The sequence below is a fragment of the Pristiophorus japonicus genome, chromosome 5 (genome assembly GCF_044704955.1).
Source record: "Pristiophorus japonicus isolate sPriJap1 chromosome 5, sPriJap1.hap1, whole genome shotgun sequence".
NCBI lineage: Eukaryota > Metazoa > Chordata > Chondrichthyes > Pristiophoridae > Pristiophorus > Pristiophorus japonicus.
In genome coordinates, this window is record NC_091981.1 from 71,746,912 (window position 1) to 71,763,115 (window position 16,204).

Genomic DNA, 16,204 nt, shown 5'->3' on the forward strand with positions numbered 1-16,204 from the left:
GTTGTCCTGGTTCAACCCTTGCCACTGGACCAAGATCTAGCTCTGTCAAGCCCGTGTGGTGGCTGGCGTGCAACGGTCACCACACGCTAAAAAAATCCACGCACAGGCATCTTCCAGTCCCTCAATTGGAGCTCAGGACTGGAACATCGGGTCCTTCATCGAAACACCTGTGAACTCATGGAAGCAAGTCATCCTCGTTTGAGGGACCGCCTATGATATGATTTAAAAAGGAGGAAGGAATAAACCGAGTAATTACAGGCCAGTTAGTTTAACCTTGGTGTTGGGAAAATTATTGGAATCCATTCTGAGGGACAGTATAAACATTCATCTAGAAAGATTAATCAAAGACAGCATGGATTTGTTAAGGGACGGTCGTGTCTGATGAACTTGATTGAAATTTTTGTGGAGGTAACAAGGAGGATCGATGAGGGTAGTGTGTTTGATGTAATCTACATGGATTTTAGCAAGGCTTTTGACAAGGTCCCACATGGCAGGCGGCTGATCAAAAATGAAAAAGCTCATGGGTTCCAAGGGAGAGTGGCAAATTGGAGCCAAATATTTGCTCCGTGGCAGGAAGCAAAGGTTAATGTTTGACGAATGTTTTTGCGACTGAAAGGCTGTTTCCAGTGGGGTTCCACAGGGCTCTGTACTCCGTCACTTGCTCTTTGTAGTATAATGCTAATGATTTAGACTTGAATGTAGGGGGCATGAAAAATAAATTTGCAGACGATACAAAAATTAGCCGTGAGGAGGAAAGCTTTAGATTGCAGGAAGAAATCGATGAACTGGTCAGTTGGGCAGAAAAGTTGAAAATTGAATTCAATCTGAAAAAGTGTGTTAATGCATTTGGGGAGTGGGCAACAAGGCAAGGGAATACACAATAAATGGGAGGATACTGAGCGGTGTGGAGGATCAGAGTGTAAGTCCACAGATCTTTAAAGGTAGCAGGACAGTTCAATAAGGTAGTTAAAAAGGCATACAGAATGCTTCCTGTATTAGCCGAGGCACAGAATACAAGAGCAGGGAAGTTATGCTAGAAAAGTATTCAACACTGGTTAGGCCACAGCTTGAGTACTGTGTGCAGTTCTGGCAACCAAATTACAGGAAAGATGTGATTGCATGAGAGGGTGAGAAGGAGATTTACGAGGATTATTGCCAGGACTGGAAAATTTTAGCTGAGGAAAGGTTGAATAGGCTGGGGTTGTTTTCCAGAAAACATAAGAGAACATAAGAAATAGGAGCAGAAATAGGCCATTTGACCCCTCGAGCCTGTTCCGCCATTTAATAAGATCATGGCTGATCTGATCATGGACTCGGCTCCACTTTCCTACCCGCTCCCTATAAACCTTTACTCCCTTATCACCTAAAAATCTGTCTGTCTACGCCTTAAATATATTCAATGACCCAGCCTCCACAGGGCTCTGAGGCAGAGAATTATACAGATTTGCATCCCTCTGAGAAAAATTCCTCCTCATCTCCATTTTAAATGGGCGGCCCCTTATTCTGAGACTATGCTCCCTAGTTTTAGTTTCCCCTATGAGTGGAAATATACATCTGATTGCACCTTGTCGAGCCCCCTCATTATCTTATGTTTCAATAAAATCACCCCTCATTCTTCTGAACTCTGATGAGTATAGGCCCAACCTACTCAACCTAACTTCATAAGTCATCCCCTTCATCTCCGGAATCAATCTAGTGAACCTTCTCTGAACAGCCTCCAATGCAAGTATATCCTTCCTTAAATACGGAGAACAAAACTTTACGCAGTAGTCTAGGTGTGGCCTCACCAATACCCTGTAAAGTTGTAGCAGGACTTCTCTGCTTTTATACTCTCTCTCCACCTTGCAATAAAGGCCAACGTTCCATTTGCCTTCCTGATTACTTGCTATACCTGCATACTAACTTTTTGTATTTCATGCACAAGGATCCCCAGGTCCCTCTGTACTGCAGCACTTTATAATTTTTCTCCATTTAAATTATAATTTGCTTTCCTATTTTTTCTGCCAAAGTGGATAACCTCACATTTTCCCACATTGTACTCCATCTACCAAATTTTTATCCACTCACCTTAGCCTCTCTACATCCCTTTATAGATTATTTGTGTCCTCCTCACAACTTGGTTTCCCACCCATCTTTGTATCATCAGCAAACTTAGCTACATTACACTCTGTCCATTCATCTAAGTCATTGATATAGATTGTAAATAGTTGAGGCCCCAGCACTGATCCCTGCAGCACCCCACTATTTACTGTTTACCAACCGGAAAATGACCCATTTATCCCAACTCTCTGTTTTCTCTTAGCCAATCCTCTATCCATGCTAATATATTACCCCCAACCCCGTGAACTTTTATCTTGTGCAGCAACCTTTTATGTGGCACTTTATCGAATGCCTTCTGGAAATCCAAATACACCACATCCACTGGTTCCCCCTTATCCACCCTGCTCGTTACACCCTCAAAGAACTCCTGCAAATTTGTCAAACACTACTTCCCTTTCATAAAACCATGCTGACTCTACTTGATTGAATTATGCTTTTCCAAATGTTTGCTTCCAGTATTTTCCCAACGAAGATGTTAGGCTAACTGGTCTATAATTTCCTGCTTTCTCTCTGCCTCCTTTTTTTTAAATAGGGGTGTTACATTAGCATTTTTCCAATCTGCTGGGACCTCCCCAGAATCCAGGGAACTTTGGTAGGTTACAATCTGTAATGACTCGAGTCTGGTTACTGTAAACTCACAGGTGCAATCTGATCCATCTTTATTCCAGCCCGAGAGTGCATGTGTGACAAAGACATCCAGCTTATATACAGGTGACCAAGCACACATGCCACATGCGTACATAGAAACATAGAAAATAGGTGCAGGAGCAGGTCATTCGGCCCTTCAAGCCTGCACCGCCATTCAATATGATCGTGGCTGGTCATGCAACTTCAGTACCACACTCCCGATTACTCTCCATACCCCCTGATCACCTTAGCCGTAAGGGCCACATCTAACTCCCTCTTGAATATATCCAACAAACTGGACTCAACAAATTTCTGTGGTAGAGAATTCCACAGGTTCACCACTCTGGGTGAAAAGGTTTCTCCTCATCTCGGTCCTATATGGCTTACCCCTTATCCTTAGACTGCGACCCCTGGTTCTGGACTTCCCCCAACATCGGAAACATTCTTCCTGCATCTAACCTGTCCAGTCCCATCATAATTTTATGTTTCTATGCGATCTCCTCTCATTCTTATAAATTCCAGTGAGTATAAGCCTAGCCAATCCAGTCTGTCTTCATATGTCAGTCCTGCCATCCTGGGAATTAGTCTGGTGAACCTTCACTGCACTCCCTCAATAGCAAGCACATCCTTCCTCAGATTAGGAGACCAAAACTGCACACAATTTTCAAGGTGTTCTCTCACCAAGGCCTTGTACAACTGCAGTAAGACCTCCCTGCTCTTATACTCAAATTCGCTCGCTATGAAGGCCAGCATGCCATTTGCTTTCTTTACTTCCTGTTGTACCTGCATGCCTACCTTCAGTGACTGATACCAGGTCTTGTTGCACCTCATCTTTTACTAATCTGTCACCATTCAGATTATCTGCCTTCCTGTTCTTACCACCAAAGTGGATAACCTCACATTTATCCACATTATACTGCATCTGCCATGCATTTGCCCACTCACCTAACCTGTCCAAGTCACCCTGCAGCCTCTTAGCATCCTCCTCACAGCTCACACTGCCACCCGGCATAGTGTCATCTGCAAACTTGGAGATATTACATTCAATTCCTTTGTCTAAATCATTAATGTATATTGTAAATAGCTGGGGTCCCAGCACTGAATCTTGCGGTACCCCACGAGTCACTGCCTGCCGTTCTGAAAAGGACCCGTTTATTCCCACTCTTTGCTTCCTGTCTGCCAACCAGTTCTCTATCCACATCAATACATTACCCCCCCAATAGCATGTGCCTTAATTTTGCACACTAATCTCTTGTGTGGGACCTTGTCAAAGGCCTTTTGAAAGTCCACTGGTTCTCCCTTATCCACTCTACTAGTTACATCCTCAAAAAAACTCGAAGATTTGTCAAGCATGATTTCCCTTTCATAAATCCATGCTGACTTGGACCGATCATGTCACTGCTTTCCAAATGCGCTGTTATTACATTTTTAATAATTGATTCCAGCATTTTCCCCACCACCGATGTCAGGCTAACCAGTCTATAATTCACTGTTTTCACACTCCCTCCTTTTTTAAAAAGTAGGGTTACATTAGCTACCCTCCAATCCATAGGAACTGATCCAGAATTGTGAAAAATTACCACCAATGCATCTACTATTTCTAGTGCCACTTCCTTAGTCTGCATCCCAGAGTACTTATCAGGCCCCGGGGATTTATCGGCCTTCAGTCCCATCAGTTTCCCGAATACCATTTCCTAACTAATAAGGATTTCCCTCAGTTCCTCCTTCTCGCTAGACCCTCGGTTGCCTAGTATTTCTGGGAGGTTATTCGTGTCTTCCTTCCTTAGTGAAGACAGAACCAAAGTATTTGTTCAATTGGTCTGCCAGTTCCTTGTTCCCCAATTAAGAATTCACCTGATTCTGACTGCAAGCGACCTACATTAGTCTTCACCTAATCTTTATCGCTTCACATATCTATAGAAGCTTTTGGATTAATTTTTTACATTCCCTGCAAGCTTACTCTATTTTCCCTCTCCTAATTAAATCCTTTGTCCTCCTCTGCTGAATTCTAAATTTCTCCCATTCCTCAGGTTTGTTGCTTTTTCTGGCCAATTTATATGCCTCTTCCTTGGATTTAACACTATCCCTAATTTCCTTTGTTAGCCACGGTTCAGCCACCTTTTCTGTTTTATTTTTTACGCCAGACAGGGATGTACAATAGTTGTGATTCATCTATGTGATCTTTAAATGTCTGCCATTGCCTATCCACCGTCTACCCTTTAAGTGTAATTCGCGAATCTATCCGAGCCAAATCACATCTCATACCATCGAAGTTTCCTTTCTTTAAGTTCAGGATCCTCATCTCTGAATTAACTGTGTCGCTCTCCATCTTAATGAAGAATTCTACCATATTATGGTCACTCTTCCCCAAGGAGCCACGCACGACCAGATTTCTAATTAATTCCCCTCTCGTTTCGCAAGACTCAGTCTAGGATGGCCTGCTCTCTAGTTGGTTCCTCGACATATTGGTCCAGAAAACCATGCCTTATACACTCCAGGAAATCCTCCTCCACAGTATTGCTACGAGTTTAGTTAGCCCAATCAATATGTAGGTTAAAGTCACTCATGATAACTGCTGTACCCTTATTGCACGCATCCCTAATTTCCTGTTTGATGCCATCCCCAACCTCCCTACTACTGTTTGGTGGTCTGTACACAACTCCCACTAATGCTTTCTGCCCTTTGGTGTTTTGCAGCTCTACCCATATAGACTCCACATCATCCAAGCTAATGTCCTTCCTTTCTATTGCATTAACCTCCTCTTTAACCAGTAACCAATTCACCTCCTTTTCCTTCCTGTCTATCCTTCCTGAATATTGAATACCTCTGAATGTTGAGTTCCCAGCCGAGTCTCCGTAATCCCAATTACATCATATCCGTTAACAGCTACCTGCACAGTTAATTCGTCCACCTTATTACGAATGCTCCTCTCATTGAGACTCGGAGCTTTCAGGCTCGTTTTTTTTTAAACACGCTTTGTCCTTTTAGAATTATGTTGTAATGTGGCCCTTTTTGATTTTTGCCCTTGATTTCTCTGCCCTCCATTCTTGCTTTTTGCCTTCCTATCTTTTGCTTCTGCCCCTTTTTTTAATTTCCCTCTGCCTCCCTGCATAGATTCCCATCCCCCTGCCATATTAGTTTAACCCCTTCCCAACAGCATTAGCAAACACTCTGCCTAGGACATAGTTTCCGGTCCTGCCCAGATGCAAACCGTCCGGTTTGTACTGGTCCCACCTCCCCCAGAACCGGTTCCAATGGCCAAGGAATTTGAATCCCCCCTCCTTGCACCATTCCTCAAGCCATATATTCATCTGAACTATCCTGCAATTGCTACTCTGACTAGCATGTGAGATTATTATCTTTGAGATCCTACTTTTTAATTTAACTCCTAGCTCCCTAAATTCAGACCTCATCCCATTTTTTACCTATATGCACCACGACAGCTGGCTGTTCACCCTCCCCCTTCAGAATGTGCTGCAGCCGCTCCAAGACATCCTTGACCCTTGCACCAAGGAGGCAACATACCATCCTGGAGTCTCGTTTACGGCCGCAGAAACGCCTATCTCTCCCCTTACAATAAAATCCCCTATCACTATCGCTCTCCCACACTTTTTCCTGCCTTCCTGTGCAGCAGAGCCACCCCTGGTGCCATGGACTGGGCTGCTGCTGCCTTCCCCTGATGAGCCACCTCCCCCAACAGTATCCAAAACAGTATATCTGTTTTGGAGGGAGGTGATCGCAGGGGACCCCTGCACCTTCCTTCCCTTGCTCTTCCTGATGGGTCACCCTTTCCCTATCTGGCTGTGTAACCTTTGCCTACGGTGTGACCAACTCAGTAAACGTACTATTCACGACATCCTCAGCATTGCAGAGTGAATCCATGCGCAGCTCCAGTGCCACAATGTGATCTGTCAGAAGCTGCAGCTGGACATACTTCCTGCACACATAGTGGTCAGGTACACTGGAAGCGTCCCTGATTTCCCACATAGCACAGGAGGAGAATGACACAGGTCTGGGCTCTCCTGCCATGACTTAACCCTTAGATTAACTTAATTTGGCAACAATGCTAATGGTTTCCTACTGATAAGAAAAGAAGAAAAAGATCAAATACTCACCAATCCACCAGCCAATCACTTACCCACTTGGCTGTGACATCACACTTCGATTTCTTTTGACTTCCGTGTTTACCTTCTGCCCGTGCCCCTGCACCAGCAGGCTCCTTGAACTCCCGCTGGCTGCTCCTGTGGCCGCTCCCCAACAGTCGCGCCCTTTTATGGGCCGCCCCTCGAACAGCCCGATGACCAACCGACCATGGCACCCTCTGGTGTCTGGTGACCCCGAAGCATTATGTTATGTATTAATCAATGTATCCACTATCTAGGCAGCCACTTCTTTTAGGACCCTATGATACAGGGGACTTGTCTGCCTTTAGTCCCATTATTTTACTGAATACTACTACTTTAGTACCTCCACTATTGGGATGTTTTTAGTGTCTTCTACCATGAAGACCGATACAAAATATTTATACAATGTCTCTGCCATTTCCCTGTTCCCCATTATTAATTCCCCAGCCTTATCCTCTAGGGAACCAACATTTCCTTCAGCCACTCTTTTCCTTTTTATGTACCTGTGGAAACTCTTACTATCTTTTTATATTTTGTGCTAGTTTCCTTTCATAATCTATCTCCCCCTCATTTTTTTTTAGTCTTTCTTTGCTGGCTTTTAAAGGTTTCTCAATTCTCTGGCCTATCACTAGTCTTGGCCACATTATATGCCCTTGTTTTCAATTAGCCACGGATGGTTATCCCTTCTCTTACAGTCTTTCCTTCTCATTGTAATATATTTTTGTGAGAGTTATAAAGTATCTCCATAAATGTCTGCCATTGCTCATCAACCGTCCCATACTTTGATTTATTTTCCCAGTCCACTTTAGCCAACTCTACCTTCATACCTTTGTAGTCTCCTTTATTTAAGCTTAGGATACTGGTTTGAGATCTAACTTTCTTACGCTCCAACTGAATTTCAAATTCAACCATGTTATGGTCACTCATTGCTCGAGGATCCTTTACTAGGAGATTGTTTATTAATCCTATCGTATTACACAGTAAATGATCGAAGAAAGCCTGTTCCCTGGTTGGTTCTGCAATGTACTGTTAAAGGAAACTATCCCGGATACACTCTATGAACTCTACCTCAAGGCTACCCTGGTCAATTTGCTTTGTCCAATCAATATGAAGGTTAAAATCGCCCATGATTATTGCCGTTCCTTTTTTTACAAGCCTCCATTATTTCTTGATTTATAGTCCATCCAACAATGTAGCTATTGATAGGGGGCCTATAGACTACCAGTGACTTTTTCCCTTTATTATTCCTTCTCTCCACCCAAGCTGATTCTACATCTTGATCTTCTGAGCCACTATAGTTTCTCACTAATGTACTGATCTCATCCTTTATTAACAGAGCTCCCCCACCTCCTTTTCCTTTCTGTCTGTCCTTCTGACTTGTCAAACACCTCTGAATATTTAGTTCCCAGCCTTGGTCACCTTGCAACCACATCTTGGTAATGGCTATCAGATTTGTACCCATTTATATCTATTTCATAGGAGGCTGAGGGAAAATTTAATTGAGGTGTATAAAATTAATGAGCGGCCTAAGTAGAGTGGATAGGATGGACCTATTTCCTTTAGCAGAGGGGTCACTAACCAGGGGGCATAGATTTAAAGTAGTTGGTAGAAGGATTAGAGGGAAGATGAGGAAATACTTTTTCACCCAGAGGCTGGTGGTTGTCGTCCGGAACTCACTGCCTGAAAGGGTGGTAGAGGCAGAAACCCTCATCACATTTTAAAAAGTATTTGGATCTGCACTTAAAGAGCCGTGATGTACAGGGCTACGGACCAAGAGCTGGGAAATGGGATCAGGCTGGCTAGTTCTTTTCGATCGACACGGACAAGAATGGTTGAATGGCCTCCTTGTAATTTATTGTAATTTTCTCTAATTCTAAGATGTGTTGAACTTGGACTGCCATTTTGCAATTCAGTGCAAAGGCAGTCAGAATATTTTTTGATGACCAATGTGATGAAGATATAATGGGCCATAAATGGTGGTCTCTCCAATTTGCACCTGTAGAGGCCTCGGAAGTACCAGTTTTAGTCGTGCGATACGCATGCGCCTAAAACCAGCATTTGCGATCTGTCAAAATGTCCTTTGACAGATCATAACATAAGAAATAGGAGCAGGTGATGGCCCCTCGAGCCTGCTCCACCATTTTATACGATCTTGGCTGATCCGATCATGGACTCGGGTCCACTTCCCTGCTGCCACCCATAACCCCTTACTCCCTTATCGGTTAAGAAACTATCTATTTCACTCTTAAATTTATTCAATGTCCCAGCTTCCACAGCTCTGAGAGGTAGCAAATTCCACAGATTTACAACCCTCTGAGAAAAGAAATTTCTCCTCGTCTCAATTTTAAATCGCAAGCATCCCTGGGAGAAGGGTCTTTGCGGGTGGAGATTTGGGCTATTTGCCCAGCAAATGTCCTTCAAACTCTTATGCCTGGTATAAGCAGGCATAAGGCCTGTTTTTACCAGCGTGAGAGTTTTAATAGAAAAAAATAAATGTTATGACTTATTTTTATATTAAAACTCTGTCTATGAAGGTAAGTTTATTCTAAACACTATTAAAACATTTTTTTAATTTGAAAAAAATAAATATTTTTCTTAACCATTTAAGTTAATGCAATTTCTATTAATTTAAAATATAATTTTTGTTGTATTTGATTTTAGAAGTATTCTCTTGATAGTAATGAGGCTCGGAGCTCCCATTACTATGAATGAGAATATTACATTGTGATTGGTGGTCCAGACCCACATGATCCTAGGATACGCATACACTCCTGGAAGACATGGGCTCGAATGCTGGACTGTGCATCTCGGCCTGGGAGCGCAATTTTACGTTGCTCTGGGACCATCAGGTATTTTTGTTAATAAAATTTTGGTCAGAGGCATCTGCCCACAAGATTTCTTTTGACAATTTTCGGGCCAATGGTATCCAGTCGTATAATGCGTTTGTGTTAGTTGACCTTAGAACAACTGAGATGAGTCACAGGCAAAAGAACGATTTCTGATCAGTGTGCATTCTGTACCCTTATGCCCATCAGTAACTATTGCTTTGGAACCTGGGCTCCATATAGAGTAACTTCACCAATCCCCAATTCAAAACTGCACTCCCTTTTTGTGTGTGACTGCCCACCGGGAATACAAGATTGGTGAATTTACCATAAAATATATATAATACACAGACTATTTTCATGGCCATGTTAAATAGAATTACAAATTACAGCACAGAAATAGACCATTCAGTCCAACCAGTCAGTGTCTGTGTTTATGCTCCACACAAGCAAATATTTGGGGATTAAATAATTATGAAAGTCCTTAAGTTCATATGCTTTCTCCAATGAGTTTTCCTTGTTTGTTGTGAATTGTTCTTCAATTGAAGAATTTGTTTCCTTCTGATATTTTTCTATTTTCCTTTTGACAGACTGAATGCATTGACTTCATCTTCAGAAGATAAACTAGGGATGTCCAAGGAAATACGAGTCAATACGACTCAAAAAGAGGTATTTTTAAAGAAGTCTGTAAGGACATGCACTGGTTGTGATTCCAAAATCAATGGTCTCGGCCTTTTCTCAAGATAAACATTGAATTTAATTTTCTTGTGATTTTCTAATTTATTTCTTGTCTGCACCCGTCCCCCCACTTCATTATCATATTTATATATGTTTTTGCACATGTCAACCCAAATTCTGCCCTGCAGATCGCACCCTAGCATCACCCCGTGTTTTGTTCTGGGATGTGGCCATTGCTGGCAAGGCCAGCATTTATTGTCCATCCCTAATTGCCCTTGAGCAGGTGGTGGTGAGCCTCCTTCTTAAACCGCTGCAGTCCTTGCGGTGAAGGTACTTCCATCGTCCTGTTGGGGAGGGAGTTCCAGGATTTTGACCCAGCGACAATGAAGGAACAGCGATATATTTCCAAGTCAGGATGGTGTGTAACTTGGAGGGGCACTTTGTTCCAGGAAGCAATCACACCTTTTAGGTTAAGCGGTACTTTAGAGTTGGTCAATGGTCAGGGAGAGGATGATGTGACTGCGTCAGGAAGGTATGGGGAACTAGGATATAGTAATGGAGGAGCTTCAGCAAGGAGGACTGCAGGGAGGATGGGCAAACTGACCATGACACCGTGGCACAGGAGGCTATTCAAGTACTTGTGCATGAAACACAAAAGGTTAATATGCAGGTAGAGCAATTGATCAGGAAGGCCAATGGAATCTTGGCCTTTATTGCATAGGGGATGGAGTATAAAAGCAGGGAAGTCTTGCTACAGTTGTACAGGGTATTGGTGAGGGCACACCTGGAATACTGTGTGCAGCTTTGGTTTCCATATTTACGAAATATCCATATTTACAAGAAATTAGGGATGCATGCAATAAAGGTACAGCAGTTATCCTGGGCGACTTTAATCTTTGGGCTAACCAAACTGGTAGCAGTACAGTGGAGGAGGATTTCCTGGGGTATATTAGGGATGGTTTTCTAGACCACTATGTCGAGGAACCAACTAGAGGGCTGGCCATCCTAGATTGGGTGATGTGTAACGAGAAAGGACTAATTAGCAATCTTGTGCGAGGCCACTTGGGGAAGAGTAACCATTATATAATAGAATTCTTTATTAGGATGGCGAGTGACACAGTTAATTCGGAGACTAGGGTTCTGAACTTAAGGAAACGTAACTTCGATGGTATGTGATGTGAATTGGCTCGAATAGACTGGCGAATGATACTCAAAGGGTTGATGGTGGATAGGCAATGGCAAACATTTAAAGATCACATGGTTGAACTTCAACAATTGTACATCCTTGTCTGGAGTAAAAATAAAACTGGGAAGGTGGCTCAACCGTGGCTAACAAGGGAAATTAGGGATAGTGTTAAATCCAAGGAAGAGGCATATAAATTGGCCAGAAAAAGCAGCAAACCTGAGGACGGAGAAATTTTGAATTCAGCAGAGGAGGCCAAAGGGTTTAATTAGGAGGGGGAAAATAGAGTATGAGAGGAAGCTTGCTGGGAACTTAAAAACTGACTGCAAAATCTTCGATAGAAATGTGAAGAGGAAAAGATTAGGGAAGACAAACGTAGGTCCCTTGCAGTCAGAATCAGGTAAATTTATAATGGGGAACAAAGAAATGGCAGACCAATTGAAGAAAATACTTTGGTCCTGTCTTCACGAAGGAAGACACAAATAACGTTCCGGAGATTATGGGGGACCGAGGGTCTAGCGAGAAGGAGGAACTGAAGGAAATCCTTATTAGCCAGGAAATTGTGTTGGGGAAATTGATGGCATTAAAGGCTGATAAATCCCCAAGGCCTGATAGTCTTCATCCCAGAGTACTTAAGGAAGTGGCCCTAGAAATAGTGGATGCATTGGTGATCATTTTCCAACAGTCTATCGACTCTGATCAGTTCCTATGGACTGGAGGGTAGCTAATGTAACACCATTTTTTAAAAAAGGAGGGAGAGAGAAAATGGGGAATTATAGATCGTTTGGGCTGCCATCAGTAGTGGGGAAAATGTTGAAATCAATTATTAAAGATGAAATAACAGTGCATTTGGAAAGCAATGACAGGATCGGTCCAAGTCAGCATGGATTTATGAAAGGGAAATCATGCTTGACAAATCCTCTAGAATTTTTTGAGGATGTAACTAGTAGAGTGGACAAAGGAGAACCAGTGGATGTGGTGTATTTGGACTTTCAAAAGGCTTTTGACAAGGTCCCACATGAGATTGGTGTGCAAAATCAAAGCACATGGTATTGGGAGTAATGTGTTGTCATGGATAGAGAACTGGTTGGCAGTCAGGAATCAGAGAGTCGGGATAAACGAGTCCTTTTCAGAATGGCAGGCAGTGACTAGTGGGGTGCTGCAGGGCTCAGTGCTGGGACTCCAGCTATTTACAATATACTACAATGATTTAGATGAAGGAATTAAGAGTAATATCTCCAAGTTTGCACATGACACTAAGCTGGGTGGCGGTGTGAGCTGTGAGGAGGATGCTATGAGGCTGCAGAGTGACTTGGATAGGTTAGGTGAGTGGGCAAATGCATGGCAGATGAAGTATAATGTGGATAAATGTGAGGTTATCCACTTTGATGGTAAAAACAGAGAGACAGACTATTATCTGAATGGTGACAGATTAGGAAAAGGGGAGGTGCAACGAGACCTGGGTGTCATGGTACATCAGTCATTGAAGGTTGGCATGCAGGTACAGCAGGCGGTTAAGAAAGCAAATGGCATGTTGGCCTTCATAGCGAGGGGATTTGAGTACAGGGACAGGGAGGTGTTGCTACAGTTGTACAGGGCCTTGGTGAGGCCACACCTGGAGTATTGTGTACAGTTTTGGTCTCCTAACTTGAGGAAGGACATTCTTGCTGTTGAGGGAGTGCAGCGAAGATTCACCAGACTGATTCCCGGGATGGTGGGACTGACCTATCAAGAAAGACTGGATCAACTGGGCTTGTATTCACTGGAGTTCAGAAGAATGAGAGGGGACCTCATAGAAACGTTTAAAATTCTGACGGGTTTAGACAGGTTAGATGCAGGAAGAATGTTCCCAATGTTGGGGAAGTCCAGAACCAGGGGTCACAGTCTAAGGATAAGGGGTAAGCCATTTAGGACCGAGATGAGGAGAAACTTCTTCACCCAGAGAGTGGTGAACCTGTGGAATTCTCTACCACAGAAAGTAGTTGAGGCCAATTCACTAAATATATTCAAAAGGGAGTTAGATGAAGTCCTTACTAATAGGGGGATCAAGGGGTATGGCGAGAAAGCAGGAAGGGGTACTGAAGTTTCATGTTCAGCCATGAACTCATTGAATGGCGGTGCAGGCTAGAAGGGCTGAATGGCCTACTCCTGCACCTATTTTCTATGTTTCTATGTTTCTATGTATAATGTGGATAAATGTGGCAAAAACATGAAGGCAGAATTTTATCTGAATGGTGGCAGATTAGGAAAAGGGGAGGTGCAACGAGACCTGGGTGTCATGGTTCATCAGTCATTCAAGGTTGGCATGCAGGTGCAGCAGGTGGTGAAGCAGGTAAATGGCATGTTGGCCTTCATAGCTGGGGGTTTGGAGTATAGGAGCAGGGAGGTCTTGCTGCAGCTGTATAGGGCCTTGGTGAGGCCTCACCTGGAATATTGTGTTCAGTTTTGGTCTCCTAATCTGAGGAAGGATGTTCTTGCTATTGAGGGAGTGCAGCGAAGGTTCACCAGACTGATTCCTGAGATGGCAGGACTAATATATGAGGAGAGACTGGATCGACTGGGCCTGTACTCACTTGAGTTTAGAAGAATGAGAGGGGATCTGATAGAAACATATAAAATTCTGATGGACTGGACAGGTTAGATGCAGGACGAATGTTCCCGTTATTGGGGGAGTCCAGAACCAGGGGTCACAGTCTAAAGATAAGAGGTAAGCCATTTATGACCGAGATGAGGAGAAACTTCTTCACTCAGAATTGTTAACCTGTGGAATTCTCTTCCACAGAGAGTTGTTGATGCTAGTTCATTCGATATATTCAAGAGCGAGTTGGAGATGGCCCTTTTGGCTAAAGGGATCAAGGTGTATGGAGAGAAAGCAGGAAAGGGGTACTGAGGTGAATGATCAGCCATGATCATCATGAATGGTGATGTTGGCTCCAAGGGCCAAATGGCCTACTCCTGCACCTATTTTCTATGTTTCTATGAAGGATATACTTGCTTTGGAGACAGTTCAGAGAAGGTTCACTAGGTTGATTCTGGAGATGAGGGGTTTGACTTATGATGAAAAGTTGAGTAGATTGTGTGTCTACTCATTGGAATTCAGAAGAATGAGAGGTGATCTTATCGAAATGTATAAGATTATAAGGGGGCTTGATGGGTTGGATGCAGAGAGGATGGTTCCACTGTTAGGGGAGACTAGAACTAGAGGGCATAATCTTAGAATAAGGGGCCGCCCATTTAAAACTGAGATGAGGAGAAATTTCTTCTGAGGGTTGTAAATCTGTGGAATTCGCTGCCTCAGAGAGCTGTGGAAGCTGGGACATTGAATAAATTTAAGACAGAAATAGATAAGGGAATAAGGGGTTATGGAGAGCGGGCAGGGAAGTGAACCTGAGTCCATGATCGGATCAGCCATGATCATATTAAATGATGGAGCAGGCTTGAGGGGCCGTATGGCCTACTCCTGCTCCTATTTCTAATGTTCTTGTGTTCTAAGTATGAGGAGTAAAAAGGAATGTGGCAGTGGTAGGTGACAGTATAGTCGGGGATAGATACTGTTCTCTGCAGCTGTGACAGGCAGTACTAAAGGTTGAGTTGCCTGCCGAGTGCCAGGGTTAAGGATATCTCCTCATGCCTGGAGAAGAACTTGGAGTGGGAGGGTGAGGATCCAGTTCTCGTGGTCCACATAGGAACCATCAACATGGGTAGAAGAAGGCTCTGCTGAGCAAGTTTGAGGAATTAGGGCCAAATGAAAAAGCATAGGGACAAACAGATTAGAGTTTGAAATATGTGGTTCGAAGCGTGGTGTAGGAGAAAGGGGTTTCAGTTCATGGGGCACTGGCACCAGTACTGGGGAAAGAGGGAGCTGCTCTGTTGGAACGGGCTCCACTTAAACTGGGGTGGGATCACTGTCCTGGTGAATTGAATAATTAGGACAGTAGACAGGGCTTTAAACCAATGATGGGGTTTGGGGGTGGTGGGGGAGAGGTTTCAGGAAAGAGTAAATATAAAAGCAGCAAGAGAAATATCAATGCTCGAGAGCAGAGTAGAGTTTGGGATAAAAGCAGAGTGGAGCAGGAAGGCACAGAGTGAAGATAATAGAGCATCAATGACTACGGTGACATCAGGGAAAAATAGAAAAAAGTCAAGGCACTATCGATGAATGTGCGAAGCATTCACAAAAAAATGAATTAATAGCACAAATAGAAATTAATAGGTTTGGGAGACATGGTTGCAAAGTGACCAAGGTTGGGAACTAAATATTCCAGGATACTTAACCTTTAATCGAGATCGGCCTGATAATAAAAGATGGGATAAAGACCGTAGAAAGAAAGGATCTTGCCTCGGAAAATCAAGAAATAGGATCAGTTTGGTTGGAGCTCAGAAACAGCAAGGGACAGAAAACATTGGTGAGAGTTATTTATAAGCCCCCTCAAACAGTAGTTGTACTGTAGGGCAGAGTATAAATCAGGAAATTCGAGGTGCAAGTATCAACAGTAATACAGTAATCATGGGGGACTTTAATCTACATATAGACTGGGCAAACCAAATTTGCAGAAATAGTATGGAAGACGAATTCATGGAATGTTTTCTAGATCGGTATATTAAGGAACCAACTAAGGAACAGGCTATTTGAGATCTAGTATTGTGCAATGAGAAAGGGTTAATTT

The 16,204-nt window shown here is 43.2% G+C and overlaps 1 protein-coding gene across 2 annotated transcripts in view; it reads left to right on the forward strand.

Annotated features, from left to right (window-relative positions):
- LOC139263827 (synaptonemal complex protein 2-like) overlaps positions 1-16,204 on the forward strand; it is a 288,907-nt gene that overhangs the window by 270,144 nt on the left and 2,559 nt on the right. For both annotated transcript variants that reach the window (XM_070879880.1, XM_070879881.1), the window contains one exon: positions 10,267-10,345. In XM_070879880.1, the coding sequence (XP_070735981.1) occupies positions 10,267-10,345 (79 nt within the window). The remainder of the gene's footprint in view (positions 1-10,266; positions 10,346-16,204) is intronic.